Consider the following 23,451-nt stretch of genomic DNA (forward strand, 5'->3'; position numbering starts at 1 on the left):
CAATTCAACAGACAGTTCTATAAAACTGTGGATGATTCAAAGTGCTGCTATAACTGCACAACAAAACTGCAGTGAGAAAAGCTTTGGATGTTCAGTTTAGTTATAATGACAGTTAAACAACTAAAATACTCGATTAAGTAGGTGAGACAAAGTTACATTTACTGGATCAGATTAAGACCAAAATACATTTGAATGAATTACTGACATGGACACTTTGTGAAAAATTACTAAACAGTTCAGGCAAAATTTTACTAAAACCTTGAATTAAACTTGAAAGTTTTCATTTAGAATCACATCTTGATGTTTTGATTTAAACTCCACTGTGACTGTGTACACAGGAAAAACTACAAAATAATGTTTGTTTGTTTGTTTTTGTAAACACTGTGGACAGATCTGCATTTGTTATTGCTAAATTTAAATATTTGTTACTATTTAATGATCATAATCTCATTTGAACATAGGTTTGATTTAGTGGAGGCAGTTGTTCCCATGCATCATTCTGTAAGTGTGAGAATGAACTAAGATTAGAAAATGTCAAAATATAAGGTGTCATTTATTTTTATTCATCACAGCATCCTAAACTTTGCTGAACTTTTTGAAATATAAAATGAACTCGCTGAGTGTTGACTGTCAAATTTCAAACATCCAAGTAAAGTTAAACTATTAAACTTTAACTGGGTCAGACTTGTTACTTCATGCTGTAACCAAACATACCACACCCTGCATCATGTGATTGGCTCTTGGTCGCTCTGTAAGAATTTTCTTTAGTGCCTCCCTTCACAGATGTGTCTGTATCAGGATGGGTCTAAACAACATGGTGTAAATGCAGTTGCTGGTGAGCCTCATTTCCTGTAGGAGGTGAACAAGAGCAGAGATCTGTTTCCCTTCAGAGCACAGAGGTTGTTTCTGCTCTGAGAAACTGAAACTGTCTGACAGTCACTGAGAGACGGTGAAACGGCACAGCACATGAATCAAATGGACCAAACAAAATTCTGCTGTTCAGTCTGTTTGGATCTACTGAAGGATCCGGTGACTATTCCCTGTGGACACAGCTACTGCATGGACTGTATTAAAAGCTTCTGGGATGAAGAGGAAAAGAAGAAAATCTACAGCTGCCCTCAGTGCAGACAGACTTTCACAGCGAGGCCTGTCCTGGTGAAAAACACCATGTTAGCAGATTTAGTGGAGGAGCTGAAGAAGACTGGACTCCAAGCTGCTCCTGCTGATCACTGCTATGCTGGACCTGAAGATGTGGCCTGTGATGTCTGCACTGGAAGAAAAATGAAAGCCTTCAAGTCCTGTTTAGTCTGTCTGGCATCTTACTGTGAGAAACACCTTCAGCCTCATTATGATGTTGCTCAATTAAAGAAACACAAGCTGGTGGAGCCCTCCAAGAAGCTCCAGGAGAACATCTGCTCTCGTCATGATGAGGTGATGAAGATGTTCTGCCGTACTGATCAGCAGAGTATCTGTTATCTCTGCTCTGTGGATGAACATAAAGGCCACGACACAGTCTCAGCTGCAGCAGAAAGGACTGAGAGGCAGAGAGAGCTGGAGGTGAGTCGACAAAACATCCAGCAGAGAATCCAGGACAGAGAGAAAGATGTGGAGCTGCTTCAACAGGAGGTGGAGGCCATCAATCAGTCTGCTGATCAAACAGTGGAGCACAGTGAGAAGATCTTCACTGAGCTGATCCATCTCATCCAGAAAAGAAGCTCTGATGTGAAGCAGCAGATCAGATCCCAGCAGGAAACTGAAGTGAGTCGAGTCAAAGAGCTTGAGGAGAAGCTGGAGCAGGAGATCACTGAGCTGAAGAGGAAAGATGCTGAGCTGAAGCAGCTCTCACACACAGAGGATCACATCCAGTTTCTACACAACTACCCCTCACTGTCAGCACTCAGTGAGTCTACAGACTCATCCAGCATCAATATCCGTCCTCTGAGCTACTTTGAGGATGTGACAGCAGCTGTGTCAGAGGTCAGAGATAAACTACAGGACATTCTGAGAGAGGAATGGACAAACATCTCACTGACAGTCACTGAAGTGGATGTTTTACTGTCAGATCCACCAGAGCCAAAGACCAGAGCTGGATTCTTAAAATATTCATGTGAAATCACACTGGATCCAAACACAGCACACAAAGAGCTGTTATTATCAGAGGGGAACAGAAAAGTAAGAGTTATGAATGAACAACAGTCTTATTCTGATCATCCAGACAGATTTACTCAATGGCAGCAGGTCCTGAGTAGAGAGAGTCTGACTGGACGTTGTTACTGGGAGGTGGAGTGGAGAGGGGGAGGAGTTCGAGTAGCAGTCGCATACAAGAATATCAGCAAAAAAGGAGGGGGTAAAGAATGTGGATTTGGACGTAATGACAAATCTTGGGCATTAGATTGTTACAACAACAGTTATACATTTTTGTACAACAACATCCAAACTCATGTCTCAGGTCCTCGTTCCTCCAGAGTAGGAGTGTACCTGGATCACAGAGCAGGTATTTTGTCCTTCTACAGCGTCTCTGAAACCATGACTCTCCTCCACAGAGTCCAGACCACATTCACTCAGCCGCTCTATGCTGGACTGAGGTTTTATTATAATTATGGAGACACTGCTGAGTTGATTAAAGTGAAATAGACTGAAGTCTTTCATATTGTGGGTTTAAATCTGTATTTTAGTTTGATTTTATTTTCTCTCCATCATTTCTGCACAGAGATCAGCTGTCAGTCAAACATTATGGGTGGTACCTCCACATCTTCTAGTTCTTCTCTTGATGCAGACCATGTGTGTGTGTTTGTGTTTGTTTTTGTCAAAATCATCAAACAAATGAGGAAAAACTGATTTTAATGAATGAATTCATATATTGTGTTGATGTTTTATTGTGTGAATAAACTGGAAGGTTTGACTATAAATCAAACTTTGAACAAAGTCTTTTCTTCTGTCTTCATTCCAGGATCTCACTCAAATCTGATGCAGAAAATATGAAACTAATCTGAGAGAATAACTGAAGCAGTTTTCCTCCTGAAGCATCACAAAGTTCAGAGTTCATGTTTAGAGCAGAAGATTCAGCAGTCGCTCTGTGACCTTTCAACTTCCTTCACTACAGTATTAGTCATATACAAATCAAAAGAAACTCTATTGTAATCTTTACTATATCTACTGCAGCATATAGAGAGACAAGACTATGGGGCTCCGGTAAGATCAGTGCAAAAAAAGGCAATGAATAGATAAAGAAAGGAGAAAAAATAAATAAATAAAAGCTTAAGTCTAAGGTGATCAAGAGACATTTCAATTAGAATTTACAATTTACAGTTTGTGTCAGGGGTCTGTGTGCGGGCAGGCGGAGATGAGGATCCAAATGCAGGAATCGAAGACAGAATGCAACTCAAAACCACAACTTTATTGCTGGCAGGAAAACAAAACATGACGTAAACACGGAATCAGAGACCAAAAACACACAGGCATAATCTGAGGGTACGACTCAACACTGAGCACAGGAAAACACAGGGCTAATATACACAGGGTGGTAATCAGGGAATGGGCAACAGGAGGGAGACACACCTGGGAGAAATTGGACTAACGAGACAGGGGAGCAGTAGAACTGAACACACTCACATGAGACACAGACCTTCACAATAAAACAGGAAACAAGAAACCACCAAACAAAGACGCAGACAGAATATAACACATGCAACTCAAACAATACATGAAACAACAAATCCTTAAACACGGATAAACAGAAACATGAAACTCTAATAATAATCATCATCATGATCATCACCACCACCAGCACTACAAGAGAATAAGAAAACAATCCATAATGCAAAAACACACCAAAACATAACAACTCAAAATACTGGGTCAAACTGACCCAGAACCGTGACAGTTTGGAGTTTAAAGTGACCAGTGTAGCAGCTATTCCGCAGTCTGGGGGATCGGGCCCCGATGCTGCAGTAGCATCTGCAGGATGGAAGGAGAGAAAAGAGTATATGTGAGGGGTGAGAGGGGTCAAGCATGATGCTGGAGGCCTTACTGATGAGCAAACTACAATGCATTGTAGTTTGCTGAGATCACCAACATTGCAGTTGCCAAACCACACGGAGATGCAGCTGGCCAGAACAGGTGTCCTGTAGAGCGTGGTGAGGATAGCAGGAATGAGGTTGGCCCGCTTCAGGCGTCTCAGGAAGTAGAGACGCTGCTGGGCCTTTTTTTGGTGATGGGGGTGGTGTTGGTGGTCCAGGTGAGGTTGTCTGAAATGTGAACTCCCAGGAACTTGATGCTGGTAACAGTCTCTACCATGGAACCACGGATGCTGAGTGGTGTGTGAGTGGAGTCTTCCTGAAGTCGACAATCATCTCCTTACACTTGTTCACAACTAATCATTTCAAATGAAGTCTATTACAGTTTAACAACTAGTTGATGAGTACAGTGAAACAGTCATGGTGACCACAGAACAGCTGAAGACTGAACTGAGGTGAGGATGACACTCAGTGTTTAAAAGGTCACTTTCTGTTGTGTTCAAAGATTTCCTTCAGATATGGTCTTTAATCAGTAAAGCCAGTGATACAGCAGTGTCATTAGCTGTGTTATTGGCACCAGGCTGTGTTTATGTATGTATTTAATTCTGTCTGAGGATCTCTTCAGCATGAAATGATCATTTGCTCAGCTGCTGTGTCTCATCTCTTATCAGACATTGGTTGGAACAGAGTTTTGTTGCTGACCATCTGACAAGAGGGTGAAGAAAAGCTTCAGGCTTCATTTGGACACTACGTTGGACAGAAGTCTCCACAAAATTGACTCAGAAACACAAATATTATTAATGAAAGTCCAAATGTCAAAAAGGGGTCATACATGATCCTGAGAAATGTCCTTGAACATTTGAACATGAGTCAGAGGGTTGTCAGGTTTCTACACTGCATCGTGGCATCAAGCCTGAGATGTCTGTGTGAACAAGTAGGGAGGACACAAATGCACAGACGGAGTCGAGCTGTTTACTGCTGATGAGGAAGGAAAATAGTCTGTTGGATATTAAAGCAGCATTTATTAGAGTAAGAACAGATACTTGTGTCCTTCATTTGATCCCCGTCAATTTACAGAAGACTTAAGGACCCTTTGACTTCTAACATACAGCTGCATGTTTACAATTTTATTATATATTTATTTCTAGCAAAGCGAGACTTTACTGATTAAAGACATATAATGAACATCACTTCAAAACTGATGAACAATAACCGCACATCTTCCCAAACATCTTCATATATATAATACATCACAGCACAGAGAGCAATTTCTGGGTGCTTGAAGTTTGCAGGTTTAGCTTTTGTTCTTTTTCCCTTTTTAAATATTTATTAATGATTATTTATTCTAAGGTCTGTGTTTGTGATGCAGCAGTTGTCTTATCTTATCTTTGATAATATCTGAATTTCAACAGCTCTTTTTTCAAACAAACAGAAGCCAGTATTCTAAAGAGTTCATATTTATTTCATTCAGATGAATAATTCAGAGCTTTCAGGTGAATATTTAAATTTAAACTACATACTGTCTCAACCAGTGGTTTAAACTGATCCTGAGTGAGTACATCTAAAAATGAAGAAATAAAAACTGGCTCCTTTTACATTTGTATTGCTGTTACTTTCTGAAAAAGACTCACATAAAGCAGATTTATCACAAGCAAACATCAAGACACATCCTTCATGGCTTAAAGTTGCAGTGGGACTCTTTCGCCATCTGGTGGTTGTGCAATTTTCTCTCGTCTCTTATTTGTTGTGTGTGATCAGGACAATTCTGGAGAAGATGGGCCTGCAGGGGAAAGTCACCCCCTGCAGGCCAGAAGGAAATGGGATAACTTAAAAATACAAAGTATGTATGTGTGATATCAAGAAGATAATTCTTAAAAACACAAGTTAATAAATGCAATTACTAAGAGTTGTTGTGTTGTATTGATTTGCCTCCTGTCCTAATTCCCTCTCTCCCTGAGGACACTGCAGGGCCATCTATGCACACAAATCAGTTACAGGATCAAATGAATAATAGAAAATAAACAGAAATAGAAAATGTTCTTCTATAAGTTTCAAAGAGATTTGGTTTACATATTTTATATAATATAGTAAATGTGCACGAATGACCAGCAATCATTCAGTCACTGCGACATTTCTGGGTCCATTTTAAAGTTGTCACGCTTTGGCGCTAGCGACTGGAAGAACACAGAAGTGAGTGCAGACTTTACTGAAGAGTAGAAGACTGTCCAATTTCACAGCAGCTCACTTCCGGCCTACCCGGCCTTCGAAGGACCCGCCCTATGTAGGTCGGGTCCTTCGAAGCATGCTACCCCTGAATTTGGACACAGCCCCAGAGAACATGACTGGGGAAACATGGATAACATGACAGGAAGGGGAACAGAAGGAAACATGAGGGAAGCAAGAACTCACAACAAAGATAATCACAGCCAGAGGGAGACACAGAGGTCAAAGACACAAGGGGGGAAATACTAACTAATACAAATCTAAACAGGGATAACCTAGGCACTAGAGCATCAACTTAACCAAAGACGACTTAAACATGAAACATAATACAAAATGACATCAAAACACAAGAAAACTGAAAACGTGGGTCAAATGATCCAGGATTGTGACAGGTTTGAGGCCTCTGTGTTGTCACTGCAGTAGATCAAGCAGTCAATATAATAATCCTGACATGTTTGTATAGTTGCATGTAGATCAGAAGTGTAAGCATACCACAGGTTATTATTTGCTACTACATATGCAGTGTTGGGGAGTAACGGAATACACAGTGGCGGTCCTAGCCTGTTTGGCGCGCCGGGCGAACACGCCGTCTGGCGCCCCCCCCCCCCCCCCCCCCCCACACACACACACACACACACACACATATATATGACCCTATATATGAAGAGAGAGAGAGTACGCATAGTATGCAAACGGCTACCAAACAGACATCATAATTCGTCATACAATGAGAACAGGACAAATCAACAATTGACACTTACTAATTAATATTATATTATTGTATATATTGTTTGAAGTTTAGTCTGTTACTGTTACTATTTTTACCATTTCTTCTTGGAGGAACTGTAACCCACATAATTCCCTTAGGGATTAAGAAAGTATTCTGATTCTTAATGTTTTAGGATACATGACCTGCCATTATCCAATGACACATCTGCTTACCTGTATCTTTTGCTCGTTTCTCCTTGTAGGAGCCATAATTAAATGTATTGAATTTTAATGATTACTGGGTTTTCATTTGTTTGGTTGCTATGGTGATGTGTAACGGGAGTCACGTGGGTGCTAGCGGTGACATTAAGAGGGCGTTGTCAGTCTGTCTTTCACTGGTTTGATTTTGACAGAGAGGAGGGCTGGGTAGCCGTAGTTTTTGTTGACCGCAGCACAACGAGTTTCCCCTTGTTGCATTAGAGCTGTGATGTTTTAAGAGTTTGAATCGCGAGCCGATCACATTGCTCTGTAAACTTTTCAAGCACTTTAATAAACAAGCAAGCAATTCCACCTCTCGCATTATTGCGTGAAGTTGACAGCGCGTCAGGCAAATAGGCAGGCTCCATCCCCGGCCTCTAGCGACTGTGGAAGTCGCTACACTCCTCCTCTTCTTTTCTCTTTTTTTTAAACTTTAAAAACGGGTTGTGTGAGACTTTAAATCAACAAAATATAAAATATACATTTTAAATTGTTATTGATCCCTTTACCCCTGGTCATAAAGTGTATATTTATTTTCTTACTCTTCTTATATTTATGGTTTGTTTACTTGCACTGCTGTAACTGGAGCCTCGTCGTCTCGTCTCTCTATATACTGGACTGTATGTAGCGGAGATGACAATAAAGTTTACTTTGACTTCAGCAGCGAGCAGGCGCACCGAGGGCTCTCGCGCTCACTTTTCGCGTATAGAATTTCGAAAAAACATCGGTGCAAATTATAAGTCTGTATCATAATGTCTGCTGTTTTCGTGTTTGTTGTATGTTTTTATTTTATTTTGCGAGTTGGTTATTAGATGCTGCTCCAGCCAGCCAGAGAATCCCCCGCCGCCCCGCCCTCTCCTCCCTGTGCCGCAAGCAGCAGGCGCACCTCGCAAACGGAGGGCGTCCTTACTCCCAGCAAATGGGCGATAGAAAACCGATCGGTGCCTATGCCATCCCCAATATGCGCTGGCATGATGTCGGGGCAACATGAGTACGAGCATTTTTTTTTTACCGATGCCCGTGATGCCGCCCCCCACCACGATGCCGCCCCGGGCAACCGCCCGTGTCGCCCGTATCTAAAACCGCTACATGTACTGCCGTTACGTATTTAAAATACAAAATATGAGTAACTGTATTCCGTTACAGTTACCGTTTAAAAAGGTGGTATTTAGAATACAGTTACTTTGCTGAAATAAATGGATTACACGGCGGTACTTTCCTGTTTCATATTGTGGCGGGTCAGGACTGTTTGGGTTTGTTTGACAGCTATGTTCTGTTGTTCCCGGCGGCAGCGTTACGGTTGCCATGGTTACAGGGCGACGCTCTCTCTCTCTGCGAGAGAGCGCCTTTTTGTTGTTGTGCTAAGCTAATAGGCAGAATGCTACAGGCATAGCTCTAAAGAATGTAGCCTCATGGGCAGTGTAGTCCGTGTTGCAGGGAGAATGGACTACCATACACGTTATTTGTCTGTGAGCAAGAGGAGGGAGAAAAAGACGAGTGGAAAAGTCCGAGCTGTCACTGAGCAAAAACGGGAGCTGGAAGCATGTAAATATAATAATAACCACTGCAGCCAAGAAGAGTGCCTGACGAGCCCAGTTGTAAGTAAGCTATTAAGACTCAACTGTACACCGTGTTCGTGTTTTTCTCCGGAAACAATAAGTTCCGTTGGAGCAGCCTTTCAACGCCTCTCTCTGTCTCTCGCAAGCAAAGTTGACCCACACAGCAAAGTAAAGCTATTTTTCGCCTACGAGCCCGACACGGAACCCGCCGTATTAGCCAGATGTCCCTTTACTATGGTTCGGAGCCGCGGACCTTCAGTAATAGTAATAAATCACACAGCAATAGTACATTCACGTAGTTGTAAAAAGCATGATAATATATTAAGTAATCCAAAGTATTCAGAATACGTTACTGTCATTGAGTAACGTAACGGAATACGTTACAGAATACATTTTGGGGCATGTATTCAGTATTCTGTAATGGAATACATTTTAAAAGTAACCTTCCCAACACATATGTCATATTAGGTAAACTGACATAAGATTTGTTGCCAAGAAGCATTTTTACAACAAAGAAATAAATGACCACACACAACTTTCCTTAAATTTCATGCAAAGTTTAGATTGTTTTCCATGTTTTGTTTGTTTGTTTCAGAAATATTAGAACATGGATTCTCCTTTATCGAGCTATTTCACTGCTAACTTCTAAATCCTCTAATCTCCAGAAACCCTGGATGGATGGATGGATGTTAAGAAATTTTTACTTTATTGCAACAGCAGAGAGTCCAGCCAAACTGATTATTTCATCAGAGCACATTTTTTAACTTTGAGTTGTGCCTCAGTGGTTGTTTGTTTTGGAAAACTGAACAGCAGTTAGCCTGAGAAATAGCTACCAACATCGGATTTAAGGAGATAGCAGCATAACTAAAGGTTGTTTTAGCATCACTGCCCTTTTTATTAAAAAAGAAATTTGATACCCTATATCTTAAAAGTGGCGTTTGGCCTCAATTATTATCTCTGGACCTGAACTCCACATAAGACTTAAGTTGGATGAATAAATCAACATAACACTGGATGAGAGAAAATAAGGCATGCACCCTGGCAAAATAAAAACACAATGAAAGTGAAAAAAAGTGAAAATTAAAAGTGTTGGTTTTTTGTAAATGGTGTCGTACTTGCATAGGTCCTGTCTACTCACAGCACTTTCTGCTACATGTCTCATGTACCCAGTTACACACATTCATGCAGCACTTCTATCTGTGCCCGAGGGCTTTAGCCAACATTCACACACACACTGATGGACTTGGGGTTCAGTATCTTGTCCAAGGATACTTTGACATGTGGACTGGAGGAAACTGTGGACCAATCCACTGACCCTGTGATTGGTACCAATTGTACCACCTGAACCACAGCTGGAACAAGATTAAAGCTGCTTAATAAAAGGAAACAGCAAGAGCAAAGAAATAAAGAACACTTGGGGAAAGTCTGAATAGAGATAACATGTGTTCGCTGCTTGAGCCACAATCTACTAGCTAACCTGAGTGAAGGAAAAGATTTGTCACGATTAACCAGCCTCTAAAGTTGGCAGCTCCTTGTAATGAATCATTTGACATTTCCATTTATTGCCAGTCTTTAGTGACTGAAACCCTGACATGTGAAACTGGCTGTCAGAATTCACAGTTATCTTCTGCAGCAGGTTTTAATCAAACTTTATGCAGCCTGCCGGGTGTTCATCGGCCTTCCCGGTGATTTAATTGGCCAGCACCTTAGCGTGCAAGGTGAATACAGCATGAATCACACAGGCTGCCATAAACAAAGTTATGCCCAAGACAGATATTTGAAATTAAAATCAGCTGAGGACCTCGGTGCTGCTGCATACACACCTCCACACCACATTATACACCTGAACACCACAGGGCTCATCAAACCTGTCGTGATGAACCAGACGACTGAAAATCTGTTGTTTTTCTTTCTGGAGTTTAATTTTTACTTAGAGATTGATGTTCTTTAAGTAACTTAAAAAGTATTTAAGAGATTTTTTACAAATCATTATCAATTCAATTCAGCTTTATTGATATTGCACCAAATCACAACTACAGTTGCATCAATGCCTTTTCTATTGTAAAGTAAAGAACCTACAATAATACAGAAAACAGAGAAAACCCCAACAATCATATGACCTTTATGAGCAAATGCTTTGGTGACAGTGCTGCTGGATTTTAACTGATAATAATACAGTGAGCCTATAAAAAGGTGTCTGTCTCTGTCATTTCCCATAAATGACTCTTTTTATCTTTAATCTGTTTTTGTGCTACAATCAGAAAGCGGTAAAATATACTTAATAAAGTATAAATAACTTTTTTCATGCAGCTGTACTTGAAGTAAAATGGAAAAGAACGTGACCCAGTTTGGGAAGTCACTTTCTCAATAAAACTTTATCACTGAGTATTAAAAGTTTTGAAGCAGAAGTTGAGGAGACTTTTGCACATCCCCATGCTGCTGCTGTGAACGCTTCATTTTATCAGATGTAGCTTTAACATGACCGTGCCTCTGCAGACAGCTGCAGCTCAACGTCTGCAGGTTTATGGAAAATAAAGGCGTTTACGGCAACAGTCGCTTTAGATCGCGCCTGTCGCATCCAACAAAAAGTCAGCGCCTTTAGCTACAATTAAAGGAAATTTAATCCATCAGCAGGCTTTTGAGAAGCAGCTCAGAGCAGATGAGAAATGTACCGTCGGTGGAGACGACTCAGTGCCTGCTCAGTTTTATGAAACAAATCTTCAGTGTTTCAGTTCCTGCTGACGACTCCAGAGGTATAAACATCTGTTTTTTCCTGGAGCACAAAGAGTTTGTCAGAGTCAGAAGCCACAGACTACAGACGAGCTCTTTTCTCCTGCAGTCCTATCAACACATCTCCAGTTTAAAACTTATACGTGAAAATGGAAAGTATTTACTTAAATTCACCTGCTCTGTCAAACTCAGTTCATTCAATAAAGACAGAAACATCAGAATAGCTCAAATGATTATGAGATGAATCAGTTAATTTACAGCCAGAAAATTAATCTGCCTCAATTTTAATGACTGAGTTTATTGTTTGAATAGTTTTGAATAGTTTTTCTCTTTTTCTGCTTCCTCAAATCTCAATCTTGCAGCTTTTCTTTATTGCTTTGCTTCATTATGCATGTTGGAGTGTGTACTGCACTGAAGGCTGGATGAAACAGATCAGTTCCTTAGACCGGCCGGTGAAGTGATTAATTGAGAAAATAAAGAGCAGATTAACCAAATAAGACTTTCCTATAAGGCGACATCCTTTTTGACCTGCAGGGGCCTAAAAATATCTGCAAGGTATTTTTGTGGTTTGGTTGGAGGAATAACGTATTTGTAATTAATTTTTATTTATGTCAAGCATGTTTTTCTATTAATACAATATAATTTCACTTCACTTATGTCTTATTTTTTGCAAAAAATCTTTTAAAATTTATTAAATTGTACCTGTACATGTTGTACAACAATATAATTTTTTCTGATAAAGGCTAGGATTATTCCTCATTTATTATATTTAGATCCCTTAAAACAAAGGTTTCAAACATAAAGCATGGGGACCAGAATCAGCCTCCAGAAACTGGAAAATGTGAAATGCATAGAATTTTAACATTTATCACTACTACTACTAATAATAATAATAATAACAATTTTAGGTTTTCTTGACATTATAAAGAATCCCCCTTAGTTGCTATTCATACTACACCAAAGTCATTAGGTGACAGTTAAACAATTAAATTAAAGTTCCTGTTTTTTTCACTAAATTTGTAATTTATTTCTTTTTCTTTTTTTTATATCGTGGATTCATTGAAAAATAGGACATTATTATTAAGTTAATGAAAAACGTTATATTTTATAATTACAGGACAGTCTGGGGAATCAACTACCAGAACTTTTCTGTAATTTTACACATTAATCGTGCAGCTTCACATGTCCGGCCCACTTATGATCAAAGTTACCTTTAAGTGGGCCACAGTGTAAAATGAGTTTGTCTTATAGATTCTGTGACGTGATTAGTAATACTCAGTAACATCCATCAACCTCGGGTTTCACTGGGCAAAAGGCAGGGTTCACCCTGCACAGGGTTAACACACAGTGACAGAATAGAATAGAAACAATAGAATAGAAAATATTTGACACAGAGCACTATGGTTACTGGTTTTGTCTCACCTTCCTTGACTGAAAATAGGAGGCCTGGTGCTCCTGTCTGGCTCTGCAGGGATGACATGAAACACTGAACAGACTGCACCCCGGCAGCTTTGGAAACTCCTGTTTTGGATGGTTTGACACATGAACCAGAAGCTTCTGCATGCATGGACACTGGAGGCACCAGCCTGAGGTTTGATAACACAAGACCATCATTCTGCCCTAGAAACAGGAAGAAAATCTGAAGTTTCCTTCAGGTGCTTTTAAGAGACTCACCAAGTGGAATCTGAAAACTGAACTTTACAGAATACCTTTCAATGAAAAAGGTTAATGTCTGGCTGTCATGCTCCTGGGTATTTGACCCAGGTTTTTGGTTTGTTGGACATTTTATTCCTTTTTTCAGAATTATGAAATAGTTATGTTCAGTCTTTGAGAGCCTCTGAGTTTTGCTGCTTATGTTTCTAGATGTTGGTTCTTGTTTGTGTCACGTTTGTCCCCTTTTCATATCTAGTCTGTGTTTGTCTCATCTTTGTGTTGTCTTTAGTCTCTCCTGTTGTCGTCTGTCTGATATCATCTGTGTTTTGTCCTTTTGTCTCCAGGTCTGTTTATTCCCCAGTCCCAGTATCAAGCTCACATGTCTGTGTCTCAGTGTGCGTCACTTCCTGCTTTATTTTGTTAGTTTTCTGTCTCCTGTGAGTATGTCCAGTTTTGCTTCGTCTGTCTCATCAGTCAGATTTAGTTCACCTGTGTTCCCTGGTGTTTTCCATCTCCCTGATTGGCCAGGTGTGTAAGCCCTTACTTTCCTTCTGTCCTTGTCATGAGCTCACCCTTGCTGTGTGTCTTGTCTGTGTTGTAGTCTAGCTTCCTAGTGAAGTTCTTTGTACTATGGTTGCCTGCAAGTCCAGCAATAAAGCTGGACTTGAAGTTCTTTGTACTATGGTTGCCTGCAAGTCCAGCAATAAAGCTGCCTTTTAGGTTCACTTCTGCATCTGAGTATCTGCATATTGGGTCTATACCTCTGTCTGCTGCAAAGCAAATCATGACCAAGACAGTGTTAAATTATTGAAACTGTTCCCTGCTGTTGGTGGAGGTTTTGTCCACAATATGGAGTTACTGAAGGTCACAAAAAATACTTTCATAAAACAAAAATATATAAAAATAGATTAAATATTTTACTGACACTTGAGAGTAGCAATACACCTTAAAAGTGTCAATTCACTTTTAGACACTGATTAACAGAAGAGACGTGTAAAGACTTTTGGGAGATTTTTGAGAAATGTGAATTTGTGAAACCTGTTTGCTGTGGGGAATGTTTCTCAGGTGGTGAAACTGGATGAATATTTGGCTTTGCCCTCAGAAACAGATTTATTGCCTAGAAATGTTTAACCAAATAATTTCCCTTGATTCTTTTTTTAATGAAATATAGAAAATAAGAGAGAAAATGCTAAAGAGCAGAAAAATGTAAAGTTCACTTAGCTGTTTGTTTTGATGCAGTTTTATTACTAACAAGCTAATATCGCCATCTTGTGGTGATACAGTTTATTACAACAGTTAATGCTTGTCCCCATTTAAAGACTGCTTCCAAAAGAGGACTGAAGAGTCATTTAGCTTCTAGTTTAATTGGCTTTGCTGTGTAATCTTTGCTGGCAACAGTGTAGTGAAACATTTAAGCTGCACATGCAAGTAAACATGAAATTATGATGATCTTTACCACTAAGATTTTAACTGAAAGAATAAACAAAGGGAATGAAAACTGACTCCTATGTCTACCATATATCTTCAGTGTGAATAAATTCATTGTTTGCACAAGCAATAGGCCTACATAATCAAATTCCTCATACATTAATTAATAACAAATAGTTATTTTTGTTTAAAATTATTAAAAAAGGAACCATCACACCAAACAAAACAATAATTCAACAGACATTTCTATAAAACTGTGGATGATTCAAAGTGCTGCTATAACTGCACAACAAAACTGCAGTGAGAAAAGCTTTGGATGTTCAGTTTAGTTATAATGACAGTTAAACAACTAAAATACTCGGTTAAGTAGGTGAGACAAAGTTACATTTACTGGATCAGTTTAATAATAATGTATACTTTATTGCTCCCCTTGGGGAAATTCTTCTCTGCCTATAACCCATTCACTCAGTGAAGCAGTAGGCAGCCATTGGGCACACGGAGAGCAGTGTGTAGGGATGGTGCTTTGCTCAGAGATACCTCAGGGTTGCCGTTTAGTGGATTCGACCTCCCGCTCTTCCGATCATGGGGCCAGCACTCTACCTACTGAGCTATCCCTGCCCGGAAAAGGCCAAAATACATTTCAATGAGTTACTGACATGGACACTTTGCGAGCAATTACTAAACAGTTCATGCAAAATTTTACTAAAACCTTGAATTAAACTTGAAAGTTTGATTTTCAAGCACATCTTTATGTTTTCATTTAAAATCTTTGACTGTGTACACAGGAAAAACTGCAAAATAATGATTTGTTTGATGATTTTTGTAAACATTGTGGACCGATCTGCATTTGTTATTGCTAAATTTAAATATTTGTTACTATTAAATGATCATGATGGCAGTAATCTCATTTGAACATCGTACTAGAGGTTTGTTTTGATGCAGTTTTATTACTTACAAACTAATATCGCCATCTGGTGGTGATACAGTTTATTACAACAGTTAATGCTTGTCTCCATTTAAAGACTGCTTCCAAAAGAGGACTGAACAGTCGTTTAGCTTCTAGTTTAATCGGCTTTGCTGTGTAATCTTTGCTGCCAACAGTGTAGTGAAACATTTAAGCTGCACATGAAAGTTAATGGGTGATTATGATGATCTTTACCACAAAGATTTTAAATGAAAGAATAAACAAAGGGCATGAAAACTGATTCTTATGTCTACTATGTATCTTCAGTGTGAAAGTTGAATTAGTTTAAAAAATTTGAGTTATATTTGAGTGTCTGCATTTTAAGCACATATTAATGTATCGTTTCGAAATCCATGTTGGTGCACAGGAAAAATTACTAAAGAGTGTAGAATTAGAACACTATCTGTATTTGGCTTTATTTGTACTTTAACATATATTTTACTATTTAAAAAAATAATCAAGAAATCAAGCTTGCTACCTGTCTTGTACAGTAATTTCATTTGAACATAGGTTTGATTTAGTGGAGTCAGTTGTTCCCATGCATCATTCTGTAAGTGTGAGAATGAACTAAGATTAGAAAATGTCAAAATATAAAGTGTCATGTATTTTTATTCATTACAGCATCCTAAACTTTGCTGAACTTTTTAAAATATAAAATGAACTCGCTGAGTGTTGACTGTCACATTTCAAAGCTCCAAGTAAAGTTAAAGTTTAACTGGGTCAGACTTGTTACTGCATGCTGTAATCAAACATACCACACCCTCCTTCATGTGAATGGCTCTTGGTCGTTCTGTAAGTTTATTTCTTTAGTGCCTCCCTTCACAGATGTGTCTGTATCAGGATGGGTCTAAACAACATGGTGTAAATGCAGTTGCTGGTGAGCCTCATTTCCTGTAGGAGGTGAACAAGAGCAGAGATCTGTTTCCCTTCAGAGCACAGAGGTTGTTTCTGTTCAGAGAAAGTGAAACTGTCTGACAGTCACTGAGAGACGGTGAAACGGCACAGCACATGAATCAAATGGACCAAACAAAATTCTGCTGTTCAATCTGTTTGGATCTACTGAAGGATCCGGTGACTATTCCCTGTGGACACAGCTACTGCATGAACTGTATTAAAAGCTTCTGGGATGAAGAGGAAAAGAAGAAAATCTACAGCTGCCCTCAGTGCAGACAGACTTTCACAGCGAGGCCTGTCCTGGTGAAAAACACCATGTTAGCAGATTTAGTGGAGGAGCTGAAGAAGACTGGACTCCAAGCTGCTCCTGCTGATCACTGCTATGCTGGACCTGAAGATGTGGCCTGTGATGTCTGCACTGGAAGAAAAATGAAAGCCTTCAAGTCCTGTTTATTCTGTCTGGCATCTTACTGTGAGAAACACCTTCAGCCTCATTATGATTCACCTACATTTAAGAAACACAAGCTGGTGGAGCCCTCCAAGAAGCTCCAGGAGAACATCTGCTCTCGTCATGATGAGGTGATGAAGATGTTCTGCCGTACTGATCAGCAGAGTATCTGTTATCTCTGCTCTGTGGATGAACATAAAGGCCACGACACAGTCTCAGCTGCAGCAGAAAGGACTGAGAGGCAGAGAGAGCTGGAGGTGAGTCGACAAAACATCCAGCAGAGAATCCAGGACAGAGAGAAAGATGTGAAGCTGCTTCAACAGGAGGTGGAGGCCATCAATCAGTCTGCTGATCAAACAGTGGAGCACAGTGAGAAGATCTTCACTGAGCTGATCCATCTCATCCAGAAAAGAAGCTCTGATGTGAAGCAGCAGATCAGATCCCAGCAGGAAACTGAAGTGAGTCGAGTCAAAGAGCTTCAGGAGAAGCTGGAGCAGGAGATCACTGAGCTGAAGAGGAAAGATGCTGAGCTGAAGCAGCTCTCACACACAGAGGATCACATCCAGTTTCTACACAACTACCCCTCACTGTCAGCACTCAGTGAGTCTACAGACTCATCCAGCATCAATATCCGTCCTCTGAGCTACTTTGAGGATGTGACAGCAGCTGTGTCAGAGGTCAGAGATAAACTACAGGACATTCTGAGAGAGGAATGGACAAACATCTCACTGACAGTCACTGAAGTGGATGTTTTACTGTCAGATCCACCAGAGCCAAAGACCAGAGCTGAATTCTTAAGATATTCATGTGAAATCACACTGGATCCAAACACAGCACACAAACAGCTGTTATTATCAGAGGGGAACAGAAAAGCAACAGCAGTGAATCAAAAACAGTTTTATTCTGATCATCCAGACAGATTCACTGACAGGTCTCAGGTCCTGAGTAGAGAGAGTCTGACTGGACGTTGTTACTGGGAGGTGGAGTGGAGAGTGGGAGGAGTTTCTGTAGCAGTCACATACAAGAATATCAGCAGAAAAGGAGGGTATTATGAATGTGGATTTGGAGGTAATGACAAATCTTGGGCATTACATTGTGAAAACGACAGTTATACATTTCGGCACAACAACATTAAAACTCGTGTCTCAGGTCCTCGTTCCTCCAGAGTAGGAGTGTACCTGGATCACAGAGCAGGTATTTTGTCCTTCTACAGCGTCTCTGAAACCATGACTCTCCTCCACAGAGTCCAGACCACATTCACTCAGCCGCTCTATGCTGGATTTTGGTTTCATAATTATGGAGACTCTGCTGAGTTGATTAAAGTGAAATAGACTGAAGTCTTTCATATTGTGGGTTTAAATCTGTATTTGAGTTTCATTTTATTTTCTCTCCATCATTTCTGCACAGAGATCAGCTGTCAGTCAAACATTATGGGTGGTACCTCCACATCTTCTAGTTGTTCTCTTGATGTTTCTGAGTTTTTAAAGGAGATCTTTCCTGTGACTGTTTATGGAGGCTATCACTGCTCATCATCATTTTGATTTACTAAAATATTTCTGCACATAAAAATGTAAACTTCTCTATCCTCTAAATGTTTCTGGAATATTTGTATTGAAAAATGTCGACATTTCTCTTTATGAGTATGGCAGACCATGTGTGTGTGTTTGTGTTTGTTTTTGTCAAAATCATCAAACAAATGAGGAAAAACTGTGATTTTAATGAATGAATTCATATATTGTGTTGATGTTTTATTGTGTGAATAAACTGGAAGGTTTAACTATAAATCAAACTTTGAACAAAGTCTTTTCTTCTGTCTTCATTCCAGGATCTCACTCAAATCTGATGCAGAAAATATGAAACTAATCTGAGAGAATAACTGAAGCAGTTTTCCTCCTGAAGCATCACAAAGTTCAGAGTTCATGTTTAGAGCAGAAGATTCAGCAGTCGCTCTGTGATTTTTAAGCATATGTGCCACATTTAAACCACAGTGTTAGACTTGTTCATAACAACCAGAGAAAATCATGTCAGTTACATCCTGAATTTGGCTGCATTGAAACAGTAACGGTGACGGTGATGACAAGCTGAGACAAAAAGGTAATCACTTATTCCACTTCCTCACCCAAAGTGGAACCTGCTCCCATCTGGTTCCCCCTCTCCACCTGCTCTAAAACAGAATAAATGTAAAGATTCCTGAATCAGCACATGAAACCTAGAGTTGACTTAATGATGCTCACAGAAAAATATGTTTACCTCACAGATGTCTGTGCAGGTTCTCAGTCATCCAGCTCATGGTAGTCTAAGGAGCTGCTTAGGTTTACCTCACATGTGAGATCGTGTGCCTTGGAGTGCATTATGGACAGAAAAGTTTCAGGTCCATGAGGTGAGCATATTCTGGATGTGCAGAGATCAACTTATGCAAGTACGGCACAAACGTGCATGTGACTGCTGCCTGATGTTACCTCATCCAAAAGTATTAAAGGATGGGCATAAACTTCCTGTCATTTTGATCAATTTGTAAAACACTCCAAAGTCTCCTGTAAGAATGCAGTCATGGGAATGACTGCCACGTAAAAGAAATAAATTCATCTTAAATGCATGTATCATTCATATAAATACAATTTCAGTTTTTGTTTGGTGTATTGAGGCTGTGTAACATGACAATAGAATGGAAGCTGATAAAATATGTAGTTCATTGCATAACAAAAATGAAATAAATGTAATAATATTGATGAAAGTGTATTTACCTTATTGGGAGAAATCAGATCAAAATGTTCCCACGCGGGGGAACTTTCTCTTTCTGACAGGCTCCATCAAAATAAGCAGCAGTTTAACACAATTCACCTCTTTATCATCCACAAGCCAACAAATCGCCCACACTAACCCACAGAGTGTCAGTGGATCCATTGAGCTATTTATACATTCATAAATCGCACCAATACTCGAAACACTTCCTGAACCAACAAGGCTTCAAACATCATTGGTGACGTCACACGGCCAAAAAAACCACAAACTAAGGATCTTGGAACTAAGGAGTTTCAAGATTTCTCGACACACGGTCTGAAGCATCAGCACGATACAACCCATCACTAGTAATCACTCATCGGTGATGACTCATCTACTACTCAAGGCTAAAGATTTCTCTCAGTTGCTGCCAGATTGTTGCTCCTACTTTGGTCGTGTAGTTTGACCATCATGTTCTGTGTTTTGGGGTTTATGAGAAATTCAGTTTTCTCTTTTAGACTTAAGTGTTTCTCTTCTGAGCTTCTTCATATTTGCTAACCTGTGCAGAGAAACACATGGAGGAAATCTATTTGGATTCACCTGCCTGCCCCACTCGCTCGCCCCACTCAGAAAGAAGACACCAAAATATTCATAATTCAGTCTTTGCTGATTGTTTGTGGCTTTAATACACCTGTTGAACTTTTATTCTGGTGTCCTGAACTTGAGTTTACATTTAGTTTGGTTCTTGACAGAATTCTTTTTTGCTTTTTAAATGCACTGCTCAAAAAATAAAAACACTTTCATGTAGCATCAAGTCACTACTGATAGCATGAGGTGATACCTGGATAGAGTTTTCACGTGTAGTCCAGTTCCTCCAGGATGGCACAACGATACATGCCATTGTCAGAAGGTTTGCTTTGACTCCCAGCACAGTCTCAAGAGCATGGAGGAGATTCCAAGTAACAGGAAGTTACTATAAAAAAAAAGTGTTGGACAGGGCCGTTAAATGTCCTTAAGTCATCAGCAGGACCCGTATCTGCTCCTTTGTGTCAGGACGAACGAGATGAGCACTGCCAGAGCTACAAAATGATCTCCAGGAGGCCACTGATGAATGTTTCGGACCAATTAATCAGAAACAGACTTCATGAGGGTGTAGTCTCTGTAATGAATGAGTGAACTGCTTGCACTGTTAATAAATACAATAAAACAGATCATATATTAATGGATAATAACTTTTTTTTTTCAAATTTAAATAATGGAACCAAACAATACAACAATTCACCAAAATTTTACAAAACTGTGGATGCTGCTGTAACTGCACAATACAACTGCAGTGAGAAAAGCTTTGGGTCTACAGGTTTATTTTTTAACTTTAAAAAAAATGTAATGCAAAAGTTTTGTTAAATCCCTCAAATTCAAGCTAAATATCTTCACATGAATTAAATATTCATGTTATGATTTTAAATCCACTGTGATTGTATTCACAGGCAAAATTTAAACTATTAAATCAAATAATCTATAATCCCCTTATGTAGAACAATCGCATGTAAAAATTAGTTTGATTTATTGGAGACACTTGTTCCCATGCCTCATTCCCAAAGTTTGGGAAGGAACTAACATTATAAAGTGTCATGAAGTGCAAGGAAGGCCAGGAGTGCCAAAATGAATTAATTAAATACACCATTAAATAATTAAATAAATGTTACATTAATGAAAATTGGAGTTAATTCATTAAACAAATATTTCAAATATTAAATAAATGCCCATTCATTTCATTAAAAACATTTAATAAATTAATTATTTATTTATTTAAATATTTTAAATTAATAAAACATTTAATTAATTAATTAATTATGTATTTAATTCATTTTGGCATTCGTGACCTTGTGGTTGTCTTCATTAACTTATTTTATCTGTCAGCCTCACCCATCAAAGTGAGGGCAGGGGTAAACTCTGATCGAATCAAAACCATTGCTTTGGGCTGGTGGACATTCTTTTTAGTGGACGTTTGTTAACAACAACTGCGAACCTGTAGAAAATAATTGAACTGTACTTTGAAAAACCCTGTTTGTGTGTCACCAAATACGCTTTTAATTTTTTTTGCCGAGAATGTAGTGGTTTAATCTTCAGATATCTGGTCAGTTTGTCAAGATGGAGTCTCTTTGCAAAAGTGCTTCGATGATTTTGGAGATGTCTGCCCAGCCCAGTCTCATGGCAAAGCCTGTGATAGACCCGCTCGCCTCGCAAGAAGTCCAGCTGTTATACTGCTGACAAAGCGCAGATCCCAGTACACAACTGTCATAACCCCCGCTGACTGTCACCTCTCGGAGGTTGAACACTGACTTCATTTACTGAGGTTGTATCTATTGCGTCTTTATCTCCTGATGTTCATATGTGTCATACTTGTTTCAGTCACCAATTCTAATTTATAACTAATATTAAAAACAGAGGAGAGAGAGCAAATAAATCTGATAAACATCTGATCTTTGTGCTTTTTGTTTAGTAATCAGCGTGACCTGTGTGACCATGACCCTGATGAAGGCCACAAGCCGATACCCGTTGGTCAGTCAATAAAGTTGTTCCTCTTCCCTTTGAGTGTTGCTGGAGTTCCTGTGTTGTGATTTTTTCATCCTCTCCACGCACCTTGGAAGTAGGTCAAGTTGTGCCAGAAATTTCTGCTGTGTTTCCGTCATGTAGTAACTGTTAGGTTTAACTGTACGAAGCTTGTTCGACACTATGAAACACATACAGACTTCACAATGTTCAACTAATATTTTCATTGTGAATATTTATCATTAGGGTAAACAGGCAGTCCAGCTGCTGTCTAGAGCCCTGTATACATGGAGTAACATCAGTATATTAAGGATATCTTTCCGTTATCTGGAATCACTGACCCTAACTCTGGGACCAGGATAAACCGTCACACAAAGCTGGTTATTAGCTCTCTAAGTTAACCCAGGGTTTCCCAGTGCGGGCACATGAAAGTGTGTCAAACTAATCTAATGGTCATCTACGATCTAATTCATGGGTCAAATCGATATTCTTTTACAAAAAATCATCCTTATTAGTGCCAGCTATTCCGGAGACGTGAAAATCTGCAGTATAAAGAACACAAAAATATATCAGTTAAACTCAACACTGCTGTAAAAGAGATGAACGCTTCAGTTTTTTGCAGATCAAAGTGGGTTCAATGTGATTGGTTGAACAGATGTTCCTGGGTGTTCTGTGTTATCTGCATTTCCATCAGCGTAAAAGACTCAGCAGCAGATTAGAAACAAACAGAACAACATTTACACATTAATGAATCACAAAATTAAAGACTGAGTGAAAATGTGGCACTTCCAGCTCATAAATAATCGAAACGATCAAACCTGCTCCGACAGTTTGAGTTTTTATTTCCTCAGCTGGAGACTCGCTGCTGTTTAAAGGTTTGAGGGCAAAGATTAGATATAAAAGCAAACATCAAATACAGACTCAGTCTACATACACATTTGATTTGAGGTCAGCAATTACAGTTTCTGTGTCCTGTTTTATGATCATATATGTAAAATTGTGTTTAGCCAAAATGACAAAGGTAAATAAAGTTGTGTTTTTGTCTTTATTAAGGATGCTCATCAGGGAAACACCTGGGCAGACCCACTATTTTCATCATCAAGACAGTTTGTTTTTCAGTTTTTAAGTATCATCTGTACAGCTGATGAACGACCGCTTTTTAGTTTCAGAGACATGATGGGTGCTGCCCAGAGTCTGACGTGCGTCGATCCAGGTGCTCAGTGTCTGACTTGGTTAGCTAAAGTTAACTTGGATAACTTCTATCACAGACAACGCCCACGTGAGCTGTGCCCTTGG

The 23,451-nt window shown here is 39.4% G+C and overlaps 1 protein-coding gene across 1 annotated transcript; it reads left to right on the forward strand.

Annotated features, from left to right (window-relative positions):
- The first annotated feature begins 941 nt into the window (after positions 1-941).
- LOC134616181 (uncharacterized) lies at positions 942-18,422 on the forward strand. Its single transcript, XM_063460912.1, has 3 exons — positions 942-2,625; positions 4,058-4,237; positions 16,518-18,422. The coding sequence occupies exons 1-3, from the start codon at positions 967-969 to the stop codon at positions 18,210-18,212; spliced, it is 3,534 nt and encodes a 1,177-aa protein (XP_063316982.1). The 5' UTR covers positions 942-966; the 3' UTR covers positions 18,213-18,422.
- Positions 18,423-23,451: the final 5,029 nt, after the last annotated feature.

Source organism: Pelmatolapia mariae, linkage group LG18 (genome assembly GCF_036321145.2).
Source record: "Pelmatolapia mariae isolate MD_Pm_ZW linkage group LG18, Pm_UMD_F_2, whole genome shotgun sequence".
Lineage (NCBI taxonomy): Eukaryota > Metazoa > Chordata > Actinopteri > Cichliformes > Cichlidae > Pelmatolapia > Pelmatolapia mariae.